The sequence below is a fragment of the Pinus tabuliformis genome, chromosome 5_2 (genome assembly GCF_031772625.1).
Source record: "Pinus tabuliformis cultivar Carrire ecotype Pingquan chromosome 5_2, CPIR1, whole genome shotgun sequence".
In the NCBI taxonomy this organism is placed as follows: domain Eukaryota; kingdom Viridiplantae; phylum Streptophyta; class Pinopsida; order Pinales; family Pinaceae; genus Pinus; species Pinus tabuliformis.
Window position 1 is genome coordinate 1098382686 of NC_142306.1, and position 25341 is coordinate 1098408026.

General features: G+C 38.6%; 1 protein-coding gene across 1 annotated transcript; it reads right to left on the minus strand.

Annotated features, from left to right (window-relative positions):
- Nucleotides 1-1609: 1609 nt before the first annotated feature.
- LOC149163069 (uncharacterized) lies at nucleotides 1610-3893 on the minus strand. The gene is made up of 2 exons (XM_089437515.1): nucleotides 3354-3893; nucleotides 1610-2348 (listed from the first exon to the last, which is right to left on the minus strand). Exons 1-2 carry the CDS (start codon nucleotides 3647-3649, stop codon nucleotides 1871-1873), a joined length of 774 nt encoding a protein of 257 aa, XP_089293641.1. The 5' UTR covers nucleotides 3650-3893; the 3' UTR covers nucleotides 1610-1870.
- Between the last annotated feature and the right edge of the window lie 21448 nt (nucleotides 3894-25341).

A 25341-nucleotide genomic window follows, 5' to 3' on the forward strand; every position in this document is an offset into this window, starting at 1 on the left:
TATGTTCTATCTGCATTTTACTATCATGTTGATGTGATTGTTAAACTGGATATTGATATTGGGCTAATAAAGAAATTGAAGTAAAATTGCTCTTAAGCATAGAACATACCAATGTTACCTAAAATTAACAGATACCATGTAAAAAATCCACAAAATTTTGATCTGCTATAATGAACAATCTGAAAACTGAAAACTAGTTTCTATTCACTAAAACAAAAAATTTCTCTACTTCAAATTTGCAGTGGAATAGGAACAGAAATAAATACAATTCACACAATTCAAGACACAATTTTTATAGGCAACCCAACTGGGAAAACCCTCTGCTTGTTTCTTGATAGAAACTGAGCAATTAATCTCTTACAAATACAGCTGTTTCACTTGGAGAATACACCCTTCCCCCTGCTTATCCTAAGCATGAAACCCTTGCAAGAATGTTGATGGCGCTGCCCTCTTCCCTTGCTCCCCCTCTGCTCTGAAATCCTAGCACAAACCCAAGGAACCAGGTCCCTAATTCCTTGCGCAAGAGTTGATCCTTAGCTCCTAAATTCTAGCGCATGAACCAAGGGAAAACTACTGTCTACCAACTCACACAAGCCTTCTTGTCACGCTCACTTACAAGCTTACACACAAAATTGGTACATACAAGAATGAATACAATTCTGCCTTCGTTCCTTCTTTATAGCAATTCGGATGGCTAAAATTAGTGAATTTATAACTAAGGGATGATTTTTTAATTGATTAAGTTAACTGAGTCTAACTGACCCATGTAACTCGTGCTGCCCAAATTTAGAACTTGAGACTCACGCATGTCAATTTCCAAAACTAACTCACACTAGGAGGCACTAAACTGAGCCTACCACTTCAGCACATCAGTCGAACTGCTTCATAACTGTCCTAACTTATAGGAATTCGCCCTAAATTTTAGGAACTCGTCCTAATTTTTAGGAATTAGCTCGTAACTTATAGGAATTTGTGCCTGCTAAGGAAAATTTGCTTCTGTTCTCTTTGACTAAGGCACAAGTCAAAGAAGGACCTTTCTCTCTACTATTTTCAACATTGATGCCCTAACAAGCATCCAAATTCTCGAGGTGGTTGGAGCTGCAGTTTCCTCAATCCTTGCTATAGCCCACATTTTTTATGCTGTGGTCTATACCATGCGTGCAGAAACTACTTCATGATGTTTGCCAAGTGGCCATCAATTTGTTAGCGAAAAGTGACAGCTTTCATGATAAACCAACACAATCCTCTCCAAACAGGAAGAGGTTATTGACACATAGTAAATGGCAGCTTCAATCTTGAATCATTAGGCAGACACTCATGTAATGTGGGACTTTGGTTTCGCATTTCAAAAAAAGATATATATTCATATGAAAGAGAGAGTAACTACCTTTGCAAGAGTACATACTTTATATTTAACCTTGCTTTTAGTTACAAGGTGAGCAAAGACAGTCCCTTAATATACTTTATGAAACAGAAGCTGACTTTCATATCAGGTTTATTGTTGTCCAAGTTTTTGCCACTATCAGATTGTATCTTTAAAGATATTAAAGGCACTGGAAATGAGACGGAACAGCTATAATTATACAATACTTCTTTATGCAGGTTGGGCTTATTTACCAATAAACTGATATCATAAAATTTTACCATTTACGGAGAAAGAATGTGCCACCATGCAAACCAAGTTTTTTAGAATCCTCGTAAATTTCCCCAACTTAATAAAAACAATATTTTCCAAAATTTTTAGATTTTCTTGAGAAGTTATTGCAACTCCCACTCAAGCAAACATCTCTTTATGCCAAGACAATTTCATATTAAAATATTTAAACTGAAATATCTCAACTGCTGTGACGAGCCAAGGAAGCAAATCCCATCATCTGTACCTCTTGCTTGCCAGCTGTTTGGCAGCATCCTTGAGCTTCTGACTGTACCCTTCAATTGGAGGGGTCAAATAAGCCCGATGCCGATTGGCCGGAAACGGTGTAAAGTCCGGAACAAGAGCTGCTTCTCTAAGACGAGGAGGAAGAGCTGCAATGGCATCATTCTTCAATTTAAGTCTCATGGATTCCTCAGCCTGTCTTGCTCTCAAATCCCGCGCTAGCATCCTACTGTACTCCTTTGCAAGACGCCTGCCTTCCTCTACTGTAAACTCAAAAGATGGTATTTCATCTTTGTCTACAATACCCAATGCAACAGGATCCAATTGTTCTTTGCTCTCAGTCACGGTTTCTCCCTCCTTCAACTTTTTTTTCATTTGCTTTTCCATGTCAAGCTCCCTCTGTCTGTCCTTGCTGATAAGACCTAATTTTTCCCTTTCCATTTCTCTAATCCTGTCCTTCTCTTTCAGGTACCTGTCACAAAAAGCTTTATATGCTATGTATCACCAGGCAGCATTTTTTAACCAATTTTTAAAAATAAACCCAAAAAAGATCCAATTCCTATTAACTAAGTTTTCACTTAGTGAATTCCTAATGTTACAGTATCTACCCAATTTGCCAGGGGCTAATCCAAGATGAAAACTGGGTTTTCATAAAAATTGGGGCTGCATTGCAGATTGATGAAATAAAATAGTTTCCATGACAGTAATTCACAATAGGTTTGTATTAGTTAGTAAACTACATGTTTTATTCATAACGTATGGTTGCCACAAATTTGTATTGAGTGTCTTGCCTTATTTTTCATCTACATGGACCCTATTTGTTTACCAGAGTAGAGTTCAATGTCATTAAAGATGCTAATCAATGAGTTAATAGTTCCATTAATCAGTTCCCTGCTTCAGTGTAATTATCTGCTGCCAGTAGTTGCCCCAGTGTTATGTGTGGATACAAGTTTATAGTAACTGTGTATGTATGCATTTGTTGCACTGCAATAAGCAAAGTTCTCTGCAGCCTGGTTGGAGAGAGGATCGATCAACGTTTCATGTTTGTGTGTAACCGTGTGTATGTAATGGAGCATTGAAGAGGATGCATGGCTGAATTTAATATGATCATTAACACAGACTAATCTAAAACTAGGTTTGATATGCATCTCGAAGTTGCAAAAGGATGCCTATTTCAATGCACAAATCAAATGGCCCTCATAGTAAAGATTGCAATTCAGAATATCCAACATCGATCTTCACAACCTCGAGGTACATATCAGACGTGGACTTATATGGGTCAATGAGAGTGTGTCTTTATAATGAATAATGAACACATTCGATCAAAGCAGTACCTGTGTCCTAATTTCTAAACTTGCATGGTCATTCATTCCATCCGTTTATAAATGCACTCCATAACCAAGTTTATCGGGGCTTATTAAACATATGTCTATAATGCATCCGTAACACTAAGGTAAAAAAAAAGAAATCCTTGTACCTGACGGGAGTTGGGGCGTCCAGGCATTTCTTTATCAGCTCTTTGAACTGTTGGGATTCCTTGCTGCCGCCACCAGACGAATCTTTTCCAGATTTTGTGGTTTTCTTTACAACACTTCTCCTCTTAAGTGCAGCTACTTTACCCTTCTTGGTTGCAGCTCCTCTTGTGAATGATAGCTGTACTGATGATCGAATGCCGGTATCGTAGGGATTGTTGGTGGCTTCCAGAAGTGGTTGGATTGGTTTATCGAAGTATTTGGTGGCTCTCGTAATGCATCTTCTCCACAGAACTTCCATTGCTATCGATATTCCTGCACTGCACTTGTTAAAAAAACCTGAATTTGTCTCTGATCTGCGCCTTCAAAACAGGGGAGTTGTTTTGAGTTTTAGGAGTAGTGCACAAAGCAAACTGACTTCAAAGTTGAAGCCTTTGGGGGACTTTGCAAACTGACTTGAAAGTTTAAGCCTTCGTGGGACTTGGCCAATTTCAACGAATTTTGGGGGCAATCGGCGCTGTGTTGAGATGTGCGTGTGTAATTGAGTGAGGATGTCTATTAAACAACTACATAGAAATATTTACGATATGAATAGTAAGAATAGAAAATTTGTGAAGATCTTAAAAGAAAAATTTGAGAAAACTCTTTGTAAACTCTATTACAAAGAGTAAAATATTCACATGAATCTCAATATTTAAATGTGTATTTAATTTATTAAATATTAGCAATTACTTTTAAAGATGCAAAGATACATAAAAGAAATAGAAGATTTGGAAAGACCATCTTGAAATAATAAATCACTAAATATAAAAAGTTTGGAAAGACCATCTTGAAATAATAAATCACTAAATATAAAAAGCTTTTATTTCCAATAGAATAAATATTAGATAAAGATTATTTGAAAAAATTGAGAAAACCCTATTAAGAAGTGTCACTTTCCACTGGTTGCTTACTTCCTCATGGAAATTTTTTGTTGCAACATGCCCAAAGTAAAATGATTGATGGAAATCACTTAGGTAAATAGCTAAATGACCATAAAAGTTATAGTATTCCTTACTTAATTCTTTGAGTATTGAGGAAATTGTTGGTTTATTATGTTGCCATGTTGGGTAGGGCAAATTGTGAAGACAAAATGGATCAGTTTGAAGACAAAATGGATCAGTTTTCACATCGTTAAGAATGGGTCAATACAACTTAGAGGACAACTTCAAAAAACTAAACAAAAAATCCAATTATATTTTGATATATAAAATATAATTTTATATCAAAATTTTCAATGCAATAATCCACAACATTTTTATTGTGATATTATTTTAACAATTCTTATCTCATAGCTAAATAGAGAATTTTTGTTTTTACAATTTTTTAATGCAACAACTATAATTTCTATAAAATAAAATAAGTTTAAAAAATTAAAACCTATAATCTTATGGTAAAATTTTATTAGAATTAAGAATTGTAATTTTTATTTAATATGTAAAAATTTTGATTATTAAAAATTATTTTTAAACTTTTTATTATTTAATATTATTCTTATATATATTTAAATAATATTTTTTTTAATTTAGTTATGTTGTAAGGCGTTCTCCTCTAAAAAGAACTCCCCTAGTCACCTCTTTGCACTAGTTTGTAGCGTCAGATCAAGTGTTAGACGATTGAAAAAATTTTAGTCATTTGATCCCACAGTTTCGGCAGTTGGTAGTTTGACTCCCTTATTTACGTGGCTTAACTGACAGCTTCGGCAGTTGGTAGTTTGACTACCTTATTTACGTGGCTTAACTGATAGCTTCGACGGTTGATAGTTTTAATTTCTATCAATCGTGTTTTTCTCCCAAACAAGATTGAAGAAAGTCGAGGTGCACTTAAATGGCTTCTCTTTGAGGTTGCTAATCATGGCAAAGGATTTGCAGAGACTAGTAGGCAGTGGCCAGGCCATCCCTGTCGTGTTCGTCGGTGGAAAATTCTTGGGAGGAATAGACCGCGTAATGGCCTCCCATATCAATGGCACGTTGGTCCCTCTTTTGAAGGAAGCGAGAGCTTTGTGGCTCTGAACAACTTCTGCCACAAATTCTTCTACAACCTATGGCCTTCAAGGTATGTGCGCTACCTATGTAAAGATTTATCCCTGCCATGGACTCTTCATGCTTCCCTCGCAACATCTTTCTCTTTCATAATCGTTCGTAAGGAACTATTTGACATAAATTTTCTTTGTCGATGATGATCCCTGGTGATTTCACAAGTCAAAGATATAACGTTTCAGCAATTTATGAATATTTTGAGTATTTCTACCTGTCAAGAATTTACAACTTAGGTTATATTCAGCGTAGATATAGTCCAAGGAATCAAAATCCTCAAGACACTCTGAAAAAACTTCAAAGAAATGTTTGTCGCGGGAGAGATTTGATTTATAATTGAGATTTGATAGATCGTAATAAAGAAATATATAATTTTTAAATGTGGGGAATTATTTATTATTGTTACCCAGATTGAATGACAATTTCTTGGCTACCAAGTTGTATCTAGCACTTCTTTGGAAATCACTTGCTATTTTGAAAAAATTATTTGGTTAAAAATTTTGAACATATAATAAATAAATAAATAAAAAATATATTAAAAATAAATAGAATCTGGATAAATTTACTAGTTAAAAATATAGACAATTTTTTTAATAAAAAATCACTATATATATATATATGGCAAAAAAATATATCAAACTAAGAAGGATGTATGTTCACTCAAGATTTTTTAAAATATGATAACAATTATAGTAAGAGAGAGTTGATAATACTTTTTATATATATCCCCGGATGCGGGTGATTAACTGTCCAAAGGACAATCAGGCGGCGCATCATATGGGCATCTGTCAGCTCACATACGCCACGAGTCAGATCGCTTGGGAAGGGAGATGGGCCTGCAAAACTTCTTTAATGCGGCCATTATTGTGTTCACCCGTCGTCTCGCACGCCGCGTCCTGCTGCTCCTTAAACACTCATAGCATACCAGCTTCAATGCATTCCGCTGTTGAGTTTTTTACTTCCAGTTCTGGGCGTTTCTCTGAATCCCTCTGCAGGGGTTCACAGAACTGTTAAGGTGCAGAGTTTGTATGGTTATTGGGAGGTTCTGTTATTACCCAGCTTAGAGCAAGCAAAAATGCAGCACGAAAGAGTCAGGTTACTGAGCAGAAGAGGGGGCTCTGGTGGTTGAGCAGTCTCGCAGCGTTCCTCCGATACTCCGGAACCTGAAAGGTGATGTCCTCCAGCAACGAGGAGCGGCAGAGGAAGGGGTCGTGGTAGATCTGGAGATGCAGTATGTGAACATGTTGCTCACCATACTGCGCGGTATCGTTTCCCTTGCTCGCTCGATAATGCTACTTTTATTATTGCCGTCTCTATTGAAAAGCTTGAAGACAATAGTAATTTGGGAGCGGCCCAAGCTGAAGCACCTGCGGAACAGGGAATTGTAAATCCGGAGGAACATTTGCGCCCAGTCTCGGAGAATGCTTCGTCGCCGATTCTGGCAAACCCCGCTGGCCCAGGTGTGTCCGTGCGTGGCGATCCTACCGGCTCGATGGCCCCTCATTCGGACTCGGAGGACTCTCTTCGGTACGGGTGTCTGGTTGTTGAGGAGCCCTATACTACAGATGATGACTAGCCTAGCTTAATTCTATTTTCGTTGCTATGATTTTGGCTCAGGTTCTTGCATGTCAGTGTGTCGTTACTACATATATCAGTTGTTTGTGTCTATCTCAGGGCAGGGTCTGTCCATGTTTCTGTCCATCTCAGGGCGTTGTCTGTCAAATGTAATGGTTTTGTCACTGTTCAAAACTGTAATGTGTCGGAGAACTGCACGGATCTTATGTGTTTTTTGTAAAATTCCATCAACAGGCTGAACTCTCCAGGCCACGGCCTTGCTGTAACTTTTTGTATCAATAATAGAAGTAGTCATATTGAGAAAAAAAAAATATTTTATATATATATATATATATATAAAAGAATGTATGTTTTTTAATAAAGAGAGGAATAAAAAACATAGAGAATATGTGTGTGTGAGAGAGAGAAATGAAACATACACATAAAAAAATATGTGATGTTATATATAATTTAAAAGCTTGTAGATTTTTATTAAAGAGTGATTTCGTCGGTATAAGGTAGATGTGTGAACATCAGATCTGTGATGTTAGATGTAAGATATTTTTTAAATTTAATTTTTTATTGTAAAAAAATTAGATAAAAGAAAATATAATATACATATCACATTAAAATATATAACATGTAAATGGTACTTATAAATTAACATCCATTTTACCATATAAATTAAAATAATGATTCCATAACCATCTATAAATGTAATTAATATGCATATAAAAACTTAATATTTACAATATGACAAGATTTTTAATCACAGATATTTACCATGGATATTATTAACTTCTAAAAAGGTTTTTTACAATATCATGGGCCCATACCCAGAAGAGAAAGATAGAGAGAGGGAGAGGAGGGAAGAAAATCATGATACCATGAGTTAATGCCATGGTTTATCAATGCCATGGGCCATTCTAGGCTTTTGATTATTATGTTATGGATCTAGGCTTTTAATTATGATGTTACAATATCATGGGCCAATACCATGACTTATCAATACCACATGCCTAAAAACCATAACTTATTTCAAAATCAAAATATTTTACAAATACTTTATTTTAATTTAATTTTATAACCATTTTTTAATTAAATCTAAAAAGAGAAAGGTGGAGAGGGAGAGGGAGAGATGGAGAGATGGAGTGACAAGGGAGAGAGGATAACAAGAGGAAAGAGAGAGAGGGAGTGACAAGGGAGAGATGGAAAGATGGTGAGAGAGAGAGAGAGGATAACAAGAGGGAAGAGAGAGAGGGAGAAGGAGAGAGGGAGAGGGAGACAAGGGGAAGAGATAGAGAGAGATAGATAGATATGGAGAGAGACTGTGTATGTTTTGAGGGTGAAAAGGAGAGACAAGGGGAGATAAAGATATAGATGGAGGGGGGGAGGGAGCAGAAGGGAGAGGCAAAGAGAGGGAGTTGGAAGAGATATAGGTATGGAGAGAGAAGTGGAATAGAGAGAGAGAGAGAGAAGGGGAAGTGAGAGAGATGGAGAGGAAGAGGGAGGGGGAGAGAGAGAGACAGATAGATAAATATGGTGAGAGAGTGCATTTGTTTGGGTGATGAGATAGAGAGACAATGGCATATAGAGACGATGGGAGATAGAGATATAGATGGAGGGGGTAGAGATGGAAGAAGAGAGAGAGAGAGAGAGAGAGAGAGAGAGAGAGAGAAGGGGAAGAGATAGAGTGGGATAGGAAGAGGGAGAGATAGATAGATAGATAGATATGGGGAGAGAGAGAGAGTGTGTGTGTATGTTTGTGGGTTGATATAGAGATATAAAGAAGGAGAAATAGAGGGAGATAGAGATATATATGGAGGGGGCATGACGGAAGAAGAGAGAGACAAAGAGAGGGAGGAAGGAAGAGAGATAGATATAGGGGGGAAGAGAGAGAGAGAGAGAATGGCAACCGTTTAGGGGGATGAGATAGAGAGACAAATAAGGAGAGATGGAGGGAGGTATAGATATAGATGGCAGGGAGGGAGAGGGAAGAAGAGAAAGATATAGAAAGGGAGTGAGAGGGGGAGAGAGAGAGAGGGAGGGGGAGAGAGAGGAGAGATGGAGGAAGATAGACACATAATGGAAGGTGGAGAGAGAGGGAAGAAGAAAGAGACACACGGAGACAAATATAAAAATAGAAGTTGGATCTAGAAAATCATGAATATTTTGGTTTTTCACTAAAATGGATGTATTGATTTTAGTGCAGTTGTTGATTTCTAATTTTATTTGATCGCTTGCATTAGATGCATTGATTTCAAAGTAGATGTCAATTTCTAATCCTATTTAATACCTTACACTAAATGCATTGATTTCAGTGTAGATGTTTATGTCTACTCCTAATTGATTGCTTGCACTAGATGCATTGGTTTCAGTGTAGATATTGATTTCTAATCCTATTTAATTGTTTGCACTAGATTCTTTTGTTTCAATGTTGATATTGGTTTATAATCCTATTTAATTGCTTGCACTAGATGCATTGATTTTAGTGTAGAATGTTGATTTCTAATCTTATCTGATTGTTTGCACTAGATGTATTGATTTCAGTGTAAATGTTGATTTTTTATTTGATGTAACTAGATTTATAATGTACATTAATTTCAAAGTAATTAGATTAATAGTATGCATTGATTTCAATGTAAGCACATCTCTTCCCCCTCCATCTATATCTCTATCTCCTATTGTCTCTCCTTATTTATCTCTCTATCTCACCCCCCAAACATACACTCTCTCTCCATATCTATCTATCTATATATCTATTGTTACATTGTCACTTTTTGCTCAAAATTTTTATTTCATCATTCAAGTTACTAACAGTCTCCCTCATATCAACAAAATGAGGTAACCAAGTAAATTTAAAATTAAATTGACCAAATTAATCTTAGACATATTTAACATATTTAAAATTATCAAAATAATTAGATGTTCAACAAATTTTATATGACCACACACAACTGAAACCAACCTAGATCCATCTTAACCCTGGACCTATCAAGCGTTGCGAGGGATCAAATCTCTCAAGGTGCAAATCTCTCCTCAAATTTTGCACTCAAAAAAAAGGTTTGCACCTCAAGATATTTGATCTTTCTTGACACTTGATAGATCCAAGGTTAAGATGGATGTAGGTTGGTATAGAGAGATATGTGATTTTCTAAAATATGATAACCATTATAGTAAGAGAAGGTTCATAACAATAATTATAAAGCATACGTCAAATTTGATGATAAGGAATATATAGATAATAAGTAAATAAATTAATTGATGGGTTATATTTATTAAAACTTCGAAAGCGTGTAAGTTATGTTTTTTATAAAGAAAGATGATGCCTTGTATGTTAAAATTGAGAAAAATGGTATATTATGTTTTATGTGTATGTTTTATAAAAAAACATATACATAAGGAAAAAATGTGATAGAATATATATATATATATATATATATATATATATATATATATCAAAATTATTTATGTTCTATTTTATATTTTATATAGGGAGAGGTCATAATGATGAAAAACCTTTAGATAAAAAAATGTGATGATTTAGACCGACTAAAAGTGTATATCTTTTGTGAGATATTTCCATATGAAAGGATATATATATATATATATATATAGAGAGAGAGAGAGAGAGAGAGAGAGAGAGATTTTGATGTGAAGGGAAGGAGGAATCCGTTCAGGCAAAGTGCCTAAATGACAAAAATAGTCAAACCTAAAAATAGCCAGTGGAATGCGCCAAAATCCTGAAGCCAAACAAGTCTTATGCAATCAAGATTGGCATGCGAAAATAAAATAAGATTAAGCAACCAAAGTGACAATCACAAGGATCATAACAAAAGATATGTCAAAACATGATCTAATTATGAAAATCCAAAAAGCTAAAAATCCAAACAATAAGGATAGGAGGAACCATCAATCACCCAAACACCTATAAAGAGGATTTTTTTTGAAAATATGAAGTGGGGGGCCCTTCATTTGATTAAATTGTAGGGGAGTTGTTGGCAGGCCAACACTAAGTTAAGATGCTCAAAAGATATTACGAATAACATCGTTGTGTATTTCTCGTCGATACCATTCCAAGAGTATATTTTGCTCAGAAAAATCCTCTCAGACGAGAAGCTATGGCTAGTTGAAAATTAGCATTAGTTGGGGAAAAAATTAAAATGCCAAACCATAGGGACAAAACCCAAAAATTGATTTGGTTAAATGTCGTGCAATTCTAGAGTGGATCCATCGTTGGCTTAGTAGATCAATGGTCATAAGCATAGAAGTAGCGCACTAGTTAGTGTTGTTGAATGACGTGTGAGTTCCGTGCCAACCAACAATATTTCCCATATATCAAAGAGAAATAGCATAGGGTTTAACCAACTACTCAAATCCAATTATGTATTGACCCATGGACATATGATGTCGGTTCCCCGAGGGCCGTATCGAGGAGTTTCTCAATGCAAGGCTAATTTTATTTATTCAATTCTTTGTCTAGAATTGCAGGTGTTTTAATTATTGTTTTTTCTTTGCTCAAATTTTAGCCATTTTGGGTTGTTTGGAATCCCAATGGTAGGTGTTGATATTTGTGGATTTTTAGAAGACACAAACGAAGAGCTTTGTAATACATGGATTCAACTAGCTTCTTTTATCCTTTTGCCAGAGATCACTCCGACAAGAATAAAAGGCGCCAAGAGCTTTACCTATGGGAATTAGCCACAACATCTGCAAAGAAGGCGTTAGGTCTGAGATACAAAATCCTTCCTTATATCTACACATTTTCTTTTGAATCTCACACTAATGGGTCTCCCATTGTTACATTTGTCTAACTTAACTTCAAACAATTGATTCTACCTATATACTATGACCTAGATGTTGTGACTATCGAGCCTTTATTGTTAATCCATTTCACTTGGAAGATTCCATTGTTTCCAAAGTAGGGACATTTAGTGTGTGCAACCACTTTGAGAGAACCTTGTGTCAAGCAAAAACATGGTCTTATGTAGTCTTTTTAGATTAATTTGACATCCTTTTTCTAAATTAACAGTTTCTTTATGGCAAATGTTAAGTACCTTGATAACCTGTCAGTTTGTCAATTTGCAAGAAGGACTGAAAAGTAGTTCTTTCTTAAGTATCTTTGTTATCTTTGGGTGGATTACGGTATTGATAAACGTTGAACTTGAATCAACATTTTACTTTTCAAGTATTGGAATCACAAGGTATACATGTTGCACAAGTTTTTGGAATGCAAAACTTCACCATTGCACCTTTCAAACTATAGCTAGTTGCTTTAACCAACAACCTTAGATGAAATTGTCAAACTCTTTGCTTCAAACTTGAAACTCCAAATTTTTTTAGGATGAATTAGATTTGCTAATAACATGGGTTCATGTGGGTTAAATTTGAGGTTATTTAAGCTTTGTTGAATAAGTGAAGTCAGTGTCGATTGTAGCTTGAATTAATTAGTGTTTGTTTCATGTCTATTTTTGAAATTTTTATTCAACTTCCTGCTAATTCTTGTTAATTTACAGGTTTCTCTTGGAGGAAATGGTTATGTATTGTAGGATGATCCATAATGGTGTTACGTTGCAAGAAAGGCAGGAGATCGAGAACATTATACAAATACATTTAAAACCTAAAAGATCTTTGCAATGTTACAGATTGAAAAAAAAAATGATGGCATTGAAGATCTTTGCAATAGTGATGCCTATTTTCCTTGAATTGGCATTGCCATCAAATCCAAAATGAAAATTTTGAAAAATATAAGTTCCTATCTCTACCTTTCAAGGACTCTAAGAATTTTTCACTTTGTTGCATTGCTATAGAAATGATGAACAACCATTCCCAATGTGGCCATGATGACCTTAATACCAGAATATGTAACACAATGATTATTGGGAATATTTTAATGTCTTGTTGCTCTATTTAGTGTGGCTTTCAGTGGCTTCATCTGAAAACATAATCATCACCATTGTTACATTGACTATGGTTGGTCCTTTTGAGCGTTCTCCTTCCATAGGACAGTTGGAAATCTATAATTATGGAAGTGCCAAAGATAAATCACATTATCCCTATACAATTTTAGTTAGAAATAGAACTCACATATATTATCTACAAATCAACCTGCAAATCTAGATTTGCAGAATATTTTGAAGTGAATTAATCATAAGTTACTTTGTTGCAGCAACATGGATCCTTTTTTCTCTTTGGGATAAGTTTTTTTAATCACTTTATTTAATCAATTGCTTGAAAGTGTTGCATCATGATAGGTAATTAAGCCATTTTCATTGAGCTCACATGTTTAGTCCATTTCAGAACCCACACAGGAAATTACAAAGAGTAGAGATCAACCTCAAGAAATCCTACTAGCTCCAAACAAGATTCAAATATTGTTGTTTCAAGAAATACAATCAAAAATGCTTCTACATATTTTGATGTTGCTATTTTATCCAAGTCTACACAAATTGCATTATGCTAAATGTAGTTGGTCCATGGCATAGTTTGCGAAAATTAGAATTTCTATTTCAAGATACAACATAGTTTGCAAGGATGAATTCCTTAAATTATCCAAAATATGTAAAGATGTTGAAATTTCATCCATTTCATTATTTTGCTCCTATCCAGGGTGAACACGTGCATGTGCATTTAAGCACTATTTCTTGTTTAAATCTAATTAAATCAGCAGAAGCTAATTAGATCAAAGCTTTGAAAGCAATTGGAGTTGATGAAGTTATTTTGGCAACCAATTTCCAACATGAGGTATAGAGTTGAGCGTGCATTACTCTTTCCTATACTTTCGCCTTATGATGTTTCCTTTGCAACATCTGGTGCAATCGCTAGTATTAATATTTCTATTTATTTTCTTTTTTATTTAATATTAATATTTTATTGTCAAGTCTCACTAGCACAACCGGTTGAGGATGGACCTCGTCAGCAAGGTGACCCAGAATCAAACCTCATGGGGGGTGGTTGTGCCCTATGCTAGGGGGAGGAGACATGCTAAAAAATCCAATCAGCTAAAGGCCTGGTGTGGCCTAGGCTGGGTGCAATCCCCAGGTGACTTTGACGGCTTAGATGCCCCTGGGTTGCGACTCCTCAAGCCACAAGTCAAGCCTGGAGGATCACAGAGAACTTGACAAACAAAAAACAAATATTGGTATTTTATTTAAACTTTCTGGTATTCTCACTGTAATTTGCTTTAGAAGGTGAGAGTGTTAATGATGTTGATATTATTGTTTGAATCTAGATGCACAAATAAAAGAGTGTATGATTAAATATTATTATATTAAGAATTAAGATAATGTTGATTTGGGGTAGCATCGAATGTGCTGTAGCCACGAAAATTGGTGGAGAGGCTATAGCACATGAGATCTCCAAGACCTAGAAATAGTTTGGGTAGAATCTAACCAGTTTGGGAGATATTAAAATAATTAATATTTTTAATAGAGTTCCTAAGTCTAAACTTAGGAAAAATAAAATATTAATGTGAATTAATATAAAACTGGGTTAGAATGGTCCAAAAGTCATGGATCAAGCCAAATCTAATCTTAGTCGTTGATTAGAGATTTAATCTCGGTCGTTTATGGACCAACGAGAAAAGTATAAGAGGAGGCTTGCGGGTCAGTTGGAGAACACACCAAGTTGACCAAGAATTCGATTTTCTGGGGCAGGGTTTCCTGAGGAAATCGAGTGAGTGATCTGAGTTGCAGCTGAGGGGCAGTGAATACATAGCAAGGAGGTAGACTTAGTACAAGGAGGATCAACGCAGAGCCGAGAGATGTTGATGCAGAGCCAGCTAGAGGCGACGCAAAGGCAGCTAGGAGCTGCGCAGAGCAAGAGAGGCCAGCGTGTGAGACATAGAGGGTCTAGGGGTTGATGTAGAGGCTCCATAAGCTGACGCAGAGGCTAGAGAGGTTGACGCAGGGCCTAGAGGCAGCGCTGGAGGATTTTGTGTGACAGACTGGGAGTTGGAGAGCTGGATAGGGTGACATAGGCCCTATGAGAGTGACGCAAAGCAGCAGAAGCTGCATTGTTGCTGTGGGATCGTTCATTTGGTGATTTAGCCAGAATATCTGTCTCCAACTGATAGATACTACTGCCGAGGGAATTCTCTGTTGGGTGAGCCATTTCTGGCACCCAGGTTGTATTTTGAAACTGCATAATAATAAAACCCTCTGAATAGCTGCATCGGTTTTCCCGCATTAGGTTTTTCCAGGGACATTAGTCCAAAAACAACGGTGTCACTTGTGTGCTTGTTTACTTTCAGTTGATGACCTGTATGTGTTGATATTGTACTTATTTATTTTCAGTATTTACATGGTAGATAAATTAGATAGTACAGGAAGAATTTCTAACGGGTTAAACTTAGAAATTCCAACATGGTATCAAAGCGTAGTTGCAGATCACAGGATAACTGAAGGCATCAGCCGAGCAAACTAGCAGCAACAGAAACAACTATCCCGAGTGACAGAAGTTGTTCCTAACAGAAAGCAGCAAGGAAGGGGTGACCCAGAGAGCCTGCATCATCAGTTCGAGACAGGAGGAGGATTAACGCAAAGGCATATAGGAGCAAACCTGACCTATGCAGTGCTCGGTCATCTTTCTCAGTCAGGAAAGATCAATGTTGTGGCCAGGAGGTGCAAATTTTGCCAATGCCGAGATTGTGCAGAGCCTATAGGCTTAGTCCTTCAGTTGTTGGGGCTTAGGAGGTTGTGGGTAAGTTACGGAGCGAAGCTGGTGGGGTATTGTGGTCAGAACAATACCTAACAGGGCAAGACCAAGGAGGAGGGAGTTGCTGCCAAGGTAGATTTCTAGCCAAGGAATCTGGATCAGTTGTGTAGTTGCACATATGATTGGAGTGGGGCAACTCGACATTGGCAGAAGGCTTTCCAGAAGGGAAGTCGAGACTCAGAGGGAGTCGAACCGAGAACTTCCAAACAAGAAGTTGAGAGACTCAGAGTAGTCGACAAAAGAGTAGTGAAATGGTCGTGAATGGGTTGAGGGATCAGGATAGGCTAGACGAAGCTTCCAAATTTGTGGTCAAGAAGGCGGGACCTTGTCCATTCTAGATAGGTATTACATCAAGGACTTCGCCTTGAAAATGATAGTGATCCCAGTTGACCTAGCTGAAAACGAGAAGTATGAGGAGGCAATAGCCAAGGGGAAGTGCATCATCCTTGATGGGGTCAAGGATCATGTGGTGCTACATATTACTGAGAAGGACATGTCAAATGAAGTGTGCGATTCCCTAAGGAAATTGTACCAACATACTTCCGTGCAGAGGAAGATGTTACTTGAAAATCAGTTGCGGTCATACCAAATGTAGAAGGGAGAGCAGATAAATGTCTTCCTCGATGGATTGAAGGAGATCTGTGACCAACTAACTTCTGTAGGGGCCATGCCGGATTAGGAACTGATCGTGAGGACCACATTGAACGCAATATCAGAGGATTGGGAGGTATTTCTCCAGAGCATACTCACCAGGTAGAGCCTTCCAGATTGGGAGGAACTATGGGCAGCTCATCGTCAAGAAGAGATTAGACGGGTGACCAAGGAAGGGAGTAGCAGAAAAGGGGTCAGAATCAAGAAGGAGGAAAAAGAAGATTCGACTCTCGCATCTGCGGGAAAGCAGGAGAAAAGAAAGAAGAATGACCTCTCTAAGGTCAGTGCTTCCATTGTGGGGAACTAGATCAATATGTGAACGAGTGTCCTAGGAAGAAGAGCAAGGGAGAGGCTTCTGAGACCAAGACTACGTCGGCTAAGGTGGAGAAGGAAGTGGAGACTGATGACGACTGTGCCATGAGTGCTCATGCACCTTTTGAGAAGAGGTGGGGAGACATTGAGCTGTAGTCAAACGGACTACATGCGATGAGGGGCAGGATCCTCGAGGTACCCAACCTCTTGGATTATACTTGGCTACAGGAGCCCCAAAGAGGAGTAGTAGGACTCGCGGATGTCGGTAGAGACAGATGCGAATGGAGCGACAGAGAGTGCTATAGTGCGGGAATCCCAAGACAACGTGAGGTAGCAATGCAAGATCCATGGAGTTGTTGTTGCAGTGCAAAGGCCAGAGAGGGAGCACTTGTCAGCGACAGAGGGAGCTTCAGCATCGAGAGTGTCTCTAACCTGACAAAGATGTCAAAGTTGGGAGGATTAGTTACTTACTTCTTAGTAACTGAGTTGTAGTGCAGTAGTTAGCAGTGGCAGTGCTACGGGTAGCACGATGTAGAGGGAGTTGTCGTATGAATGCAGTAGTGGCAGTGGCAAGGCCATGGGTAGCAGTACATGATGCAGTAATGTAGAGGATGTTGGGCAGGGAGGCCTAGCATCAGCACAAGGACCGATGCTGGATGATCAGGGTGATACTCAGTGAGGAGTATTACTAGAGCACGGTCCTCGCTAAGACGGAGTGTTGATTTGGGGTAGTATAGGATGTGATATAGCCATGAAAATTGGTGGAGAGGCTATAGAACATGAGATCTCCAAGACCCAGAAATGGTTTGGGCAGAATCTAACCAGTTTTGGAGATATTAAAATAATTAATATTTTTAATGGAGTTCCTAAGTTTAGAATATTAATGTGAATTAATATAAAACTGGGTTAGAATGGTCCAAAAGTCATGGATCAAGCCAAATCTGATCTTAACCATTGATTAGAGATTTAATATTGGCCATTGATGGACCAACGGGAAAAGTGTAAAAGGAGGCTTGTGGGTCAGTTGGAGAACACGCCAAGTTGATCAAGAATTCGATTTTCTGGGGCAGGGTTTGCTGAGGAAATCGAGTGAGTGATCTGAGTTGCAGCTGAGGGGTAGTGAATACACAGAGTTAGTACCAGGAGGATTAACATAGAGTCAGGAGAGGTTGACACAGAGCCAACTAGAGGCCACGCAGAGGCAACCAGGAGCTGCGCAAAGCCAGAGAGACCAGCGTGTGAGACACAAAGGGTCTAAGGGTTGATGCAGAGGCTCCAGAAGATGATGCAGATGCCAGAGAGGTTGGTGCAGGGCCTAGAGATAGTGCTAGAGGATTTCGTGGGACAAACTGGGACCTGGAGAGCCATATAGGGTGACACAGTCCCTATCAGAGTGACGTAGAGCAACAGAAGCTGCATTGTTGATGTGGGATCGTTCATCCGGTGATTAGCCAGAATATTTGTCTCTAACTGAGAGGTACTACTTTCAAGGGCATTCTTTGTTGGGTGAGCCATTTCTGGCACCCAGGTTGTATTCTGAAACTGCATAATAATAAAACCCTCTGAATAGCTGCACCAGTTTTCCCGTATTGGGTTTTTCCGGGGACATTAGCCTAAACACAACGGTGTCACTTGTGTGCTTGTTTACTTTCAATTGATGATTTGTATGTTCTTGGCTTGTGTTATATTCTTTCCATGTAGTTTACAGGGGGTTTGAGGGGCACCCGTAACCCCAAAAATTTTGTTTTTGGACCCTATGTTAGGTTGGGCGAACCCACCTATGGTTTTGTGCATGATTTTCGCACATGTTTTTTAGAGGCGATGGTTTTCGGTCCATGGTATTGGATGCTTCGGCATGTATAAATATGTATTGTAACATTGAAAGGAACATAGTGAAAAATCAAGCTGGTAGTCCCAGTTTTGGGATCCAGGGGAAAATCTCTGTGTATATGTGTTTTATGTGTTATGCTCTTGCATTGTTTATTTTCTGTGCTTAAAAATTCGTATGCAGGTAATTTCTGTACGAGGTTAAAACCTACATTTGGTATCAAAGGAGATTTGTCTTCAAAGGGATGCCTTTGTTGCTGAGGGGTTTCGCTCGGGCCTGTGTAGATCCTGTTCAGTGGGATATCTGCAAGATCGATTCTGGTGGTGAAAGAAGATGGCGAGCAGTGGAAAGCTAGAGATCGAGAAATTTAATGGTCAGAGTTTTGAGTTGTGGAAAATCAAGATGGAGGATCTGTTGGTGGATAAAGATCAGTGGATCGCAGTAGATCTGGGTACTAAACCAACGGGAGTGTCCGATGAAGAATGGAAGAAGTTGGATCGGAAGGCAAAGAGCACAATATGATTGTGTATCTCAGATTCAATATTGCTGAATGTATCAGGGGAAGCTACAGCAAAGGCTTTGTGGGACAAGTTAGGGACTTTGTACCAATCTAAGTCTCTGGTGAATAAACTGTTCCTGCAGAAAAAAGTTGTATAACCTGAGGATGAAAGATGGAGACTCTGTGACAGAGCATTTGAACACATTTAATAATGTGGTAAGTCAGTTAGCATATGTTGATATTAAAATTTCAGATGAAGATAAGTGCATCATTTTGTTGTGTTCTCTACCAGATTTGTGGGATAGTCTAGTTATTGCAATAGGTAGCAATGCAACTGCCTTGCAGTTTGATGAAATAGTCTCATTCTTGCTGGCGGAGGAGGTGAGACGGAAAAATATGGAGAGCCAAAATGGTGATGCCTTGTTTGTACGAGGACGGTCTTAAAACAGAAACAAAAATAAGTCATCGAGTGGGAGATCTAAATCTAGAGGGAGATCTAAATCTCCAAGAAAACCTGTAAAGGTGGTGTGCTGGAAATGCGGAAAGGAAGGCCACTTCAAAAGGGACTGTAAATCTAAAGCTCCTAACAAAGGAAAGGGATCTGATGAGGCTCCTTCTGCAGAGGCGAAAACCACCTCAGATGAAGGTGGGGATGTGTACTTGGCTTCTTCAAGTACACATGTAGATCATGAGGCATGGTTTATTGACTAAGGTGCATCCTTTCACTTCACTCCCCATAGAGAGTGGTTCTGTGAGTATGAGAAATATGATGGTGGTGATGTCTTCTTGGGGGATGACAGGAAGGCTAGAATCATTGGCCGTGGAAAAGTAAAGTTGAAGCTGCAAGGTGGAAGGGTTAGAACACTATCGGGTGTTCTGCATATTCCTGCATTAGCCAAAAATCTGATTTCTATTAGTAAGCTGGATGATGCAGGTGTAAAAACAATGTTCGAGAAGGATACCTGCAAGATGGTTCGGGGAGCACTGGTATTGATGCAGGGAGTTCTGATTGGAACTCTGTATAAGCTGCAAGGTAGCACTGTTGTTGATATGTGCAATAGTTCCGTGGTTCCTGAAAGTGGAGCAGAAAATCTAGTGGTCTTTGGATAAAAGACCATGTTGTGGCATCAAAGGCTTGGACATATTGGAGAGAAGGGCCTTCGAATACTTCATGGTAAAGGTATGGTAGAAGGTATGAGTAATAGCTCTCTGGATTTTGATTTTTGTGAAAATTGTGTATACGAGAAGCAAAATCGGGTGAGTTTCCCCTCTGGTGGTAAGAGGGAAAAACATATATTAGAGCTTGTGCACAGTGATGTGTTTGGACCTGTGAAGGTTCCACCACTGGGTCAGTCTGTGTACTATGTATTATTTATAGATGACTTCTCAAGGAATACATGGATATATTTCCTTAAGAAGAAATCTGAAGTCTTTGATAGGTTTAAAGAATTTAAGGCTCTAGTGGAAAACCAGACAGAGAAGAAGATAAAGGTGTTGAGGACAGATAATGGTGGAGAGTTTTACAGTAAGGAATTTGAAGAATTATGCAAAAAGTGTGGTATAGCTCGACAGAAGACTACTCCATATACACCTTAGCAAAATGGAGTTGCAGAAAGAATGAACAAGATGTTGATGGAAAGGGCAAGAAGCATGCTCAGTGGTGCCAGGTTAGGACAGGAATTCTGGGCAGAGGCGGTGGATACTACATGTTACCTAGTCAATAGGTCACCTTCATCAGCGTTGGAGGATAAGACTCCACAAGAGGTATGGATTGGTAAGAAACCCTCTCTTTCACATCTGAGGGTATTTGGATGTGATGCATATGTACATATTCCAAAGGAGAAAAGAACAAAGTTGGATAGTAAATCTGAAAAGTGAATCTTTATTGGGTATAAGGATGGTTTAAAGGGTTATAAGCTTTGGAACCCAGTAACAAGGAAGGTTATGTACAACGGATATGTGGTGTTCAGAGAGATGAAATATGTTATTAAACATGAAGTCCAACCAAAGGAACCTGAGAAGATAGAGTTTGAGCTAAAGGAGGAAGAATCAGATTCTACAGCAGAGGAGGAATCAGAAGATGAAGAGCCACAAAGTCTGGCTGTGAGAAGATCAGTTCAAGAAAGAAGGTAGCTAGAAAGGTATAGTCCATCTGCTTTCTATTCAAATTTTGCTTTGTCTGTTACTAATGATGATCCCAGAACTGTGAAGGAAGCAATGGATTCAGAGGATGGAAAACTATAGAAAGACGCCATGGTTGATGAAATGGAATCTTTGCACAAAATTGAGGCTTGGGATCTGGTGGAGTTGCCAGCTAGAAGGAAACCCATTGGCAGCAAATGGTTGTTCAAAAATAAGACAAATGCAGAAGGAAAAGTGGAGAAATACAAAGCTCGGTTGGTAGCAAAAGGTTATTCCCAGGTGCCGGGAATTGATTTTGGTGATATTTTTTCTCCTGTTGCCAAGGTAACTTCTATTAGATTACTTTTATCTATTGTTGTTGCTTTTGATTTTGAGGTAGAACAGATGGATGTGAAGACAACATTTCTTCACGGGGATTTGGAAGAGGAGATCTACATGAAGCAACCTGAAGACTTTGCGGTGAAGGGTAAGAAAGAACTAGTATGTAAGTTAAATAAGTCTCTATATGGGTTAAAATAGTCACCAAGGATGTGGTATCAGAAATTTGATACATTTATACGGGGACTTGGCTTCATCAGAAGCAAAGCAGATAACTGTGTGTATTTTAAATTAATTGGTGACCGTGTTATTTATCTGGTCTTGTATGTGGATGATGTGTTGTTGGTTGGAAAAAACAAAGAAGTTATCCAGGATTTGAAGACCCAATTGTCCTCCAAATTCGACATGAAAGATCTTGGTGCTGCAAACTATTTTTTGGACATGGAAATTAAAAGAGATCGAGCAAAGAGGAAGCTTTGGTTAAACTAGAGGAAGTATGTCGAGACAATATTGCAGAGGTTTAATATGCAGGATAGTAAACCGGTGAAGGTTCCTATTCCTGTAGGCATGAGGTTATCTGCTGAACAGTGTCCCAAGACACAAGAAGAGGAGGAGGACATGTCCTGTGTTCCATATGCAAGTGCAGTCAGTAGCTTGTTGTATGCAATGGTTTGTACTAGACCAGACATTGCACATGCAGTGGGAGTATTGAGCAGGTTTATGTCAAAACTAGGGAAGGAGCACTGGACAGCAGTGAAGCGGGTTTTCAGGTATTTGTGTGGCACTAGTGATTATGGTTTGTGCTACCAAGGAAGACCAGGATTGGAAAGAGTGTTGGATATTCATGGCTTTGTTGATGCAGACTGGGCTGGAGATCTGGATCAGAGAAGATCTACAAGTGGGTATGTGTTTAACCTATTTGGAGGTGCAGTCAGTTGGATGAGTAAGAAACAATCTGTAGTGGCACTGTCAACTACAGAGGCAGAATACATGGCAGCCACTCATGCAAGCAAGGAAGCAATTTGGTTGCAGAGATTGTGTTCAAGTATGGGGTTAGTACATGAAGCTATAAGGATAGACCGTGACAGCCAAAGTGCAATTTTCTTGGCAAAGAACCCCACATATCTTCAAAGACAAAGCAAATTGATGTTTAATATCACTTTGTGAGGGATATGATAGAAGACAAAAAGGTGTTGCTGGTAAAGGTGGACACTTTGAAGAATACTGCAGATGCATTGAAAAAATCTGTGAGCTCTGAGAAGTTCTCTTGGTGTAGAGAGACAATGGGCATTTCAGGGCTAGAAAAATGACTAAGCTCTCTTGTGGCCCCCTGTGGAAAGAAAACAACAAGTGGGAGAATGTTGGGTTGTGTTATATTCTTTCCACGTAGTTAACAGGGGTTTTGAGGGGCACCCGTAACCCCACTTTATGGGGTTTGGGGCAGCGCCCCTGAAAATTTTGGTTTTGGACCCTATGTTAGGTTGGGTAGACCCACCTATGGTTTTGTGCATGATTTTCGCACATGTTTTTTAGACGCAATGGTTTTCGGTCCATGGTATTGGATGCGATGGTTTTCGGTCCATCGTATTGGATGCTTCGGCATGTATAAATATGTATTGTAACATTGAAAGGAACATAATAAAAAATCAAGTTGGTAGTCCCAGTTTTGGGATCCAGGGGAAAATCTCTGTGTATATGTGTTTTATGTGTTATGCTCTCGCATTGCTTATTTTCTGTGTTTTAAAATTCGTATGCAGGTAATTTTTGTACGGGGTTAAAACCTACAAAAATTTCCATCATATAGTGCTCAAATAAGAAATTTGATGCTTCCATTTAGTTCAGAACATCCAAAAACCCATGTCTAGGCTCTTCTTGAGGTCAGAAAGGTTAAAAAATGAGCAAGATATGCATACTAGAACAAAGCTCTACTATTTGTCCTGCAAAATGGCAAAACTGGCTAACAAGCAACGAACTCATCCCTTTTGGAAAACCATTGAGAAAAAATTGGCCTGATGCTGGCGGGATTCCCACAAAAAAAGGCACAAAATCTCGCCTAGTTAATTCTGCCAAAAACCCTTAAGCATCAGGTCAGGGTCATGTGGCGCGTCATATGGTTAGGGGTCGGGCTAACTACCTGCCCCTACCGGCTTAGCTCCCTCCATCGTGCACTTTGGTTATATGGTGATCATGTGACTGGGGGTCGGCATGGCCAGGTGCCACCCGGTCTGCCCCATCTGTCATTGGGTAAGGTCATATGGACAATGACAAAACCATGGGTTAGGGCCAAGTGCCTCCCCCCTTCGTCAATGTTCAACCGGTTACAATTCAAATAAATGTGGCCCGCCATATATGTTAACAACCATTGCATGTTCTAACGGTTCGGGTCAGTAGTTATAGATAGCAGGTCATAAGTTTGATTCTAGTGGAGGGTGGTTGACCCATAACAAAATTTTGGCATAGTTATTGAGGGGCACGTGGCACCTCATGGTTGGGCCACCTCAAACTTGTAACCAATAAAAAATACGCCACCACATCTAGTATGGTCCTACCATGTGGTGGCATGGGATTGACCTATACCACCCACTGTGCTTTCCGAGTCAGCTGTTGACGTTAGTGTACAACCTCTCCAGTCAACAGCCTAGTCAACGCTGCAAGTTGACTTTTTAGTTGTTGGGCAAAAACTTTAGGACATCATAACTTCCTCATACGATGTCGGATTTAGGCGATTCAAGCATCACTGTAATCAAGATGACGAGAACTACGATTTGGAATTGGTTTCGGGATATTTTGAGCACTTTCATTTTTTAACGTACTTTTGATCTCCACATCAAGAGATGACAAGAAAAACGGTGGAATACAATTCACACAACTCTCCTTATAGATCAAATTAGAAACCAAGAGATGAGTACTCTCATAATATAAAATATACCTTGAGAAGTCTGAAGGAATAAATCATAAGTTACAGGGTAGATAATGAGAGGATCATTCAATCACAAGAACGACTTGTCAGGGCACAAGAAAATCAAGCAAAGGTCAATGCAGTGATCCTTCAGAGTTTGTCAGATTTACAAAGACAGGGACAATGACAAATAAGTTATATACAGAAGGAAAAGACCAATGGGGCATATGGTAGTAGGTCTCATGGAGGACATATGTTAGATAGGGATGACACGGTCAAAGGTGGAAAATGTATGGATACACCTAACAGGTGAGGTAGTGGTTATGGGTTCTATTCTAGTTCTGGTTTAGATAGACATCATGGTCATCATCACTGTCATCCTTATAGGAGGAGTGAGAGGGGAAACTTACCATATGAGTTCAAGAAAATCAAGCCTCTTACATTTGATGGAGAGTTGAAGAAACCAGAAGATGTAGAAGCATGATTTCTTGGAATGAAGTTCTTTGAGTTGCATGACTATATAAAGAATATGAAGGCCAAAATAGCTATTTCAGTCTCAAGGGAAAGGAAAATATTTGGTGGGAATATTTGAAGTGTTTCAGAGGCATCAGGACATAGGAGTTGAGTTTGCATGAATTCAAGATAATTTTTAGAAAGAAGTTTGTCTTAGAGAGACATTATGATGGTAAGGCTAAGGAGTTCTACAAGTTGAAGATGGGATCTATGACGGACAAAGAGTATATGACTAAGTTTCTAGAATGGTTGAGGTATATGTTGTATCTTAAGGATGAGAAGACGAAGGTTTGGAGATTCATCAATGGAATACCATTAGCATTCAAGGATCGAATTGAGTATGATGAGGCTTGGTCATTGGAGGAAGTCATTGGGAAGTTGAAGCACTTTATGATTAATCGAAGCGCAAGGCTGAGCCTAAGCATGATTAGAAAGGAAATGATAAGACCAAAGGAAAATGGCCTCCGAAGCTAGAAAGATCTCAGGA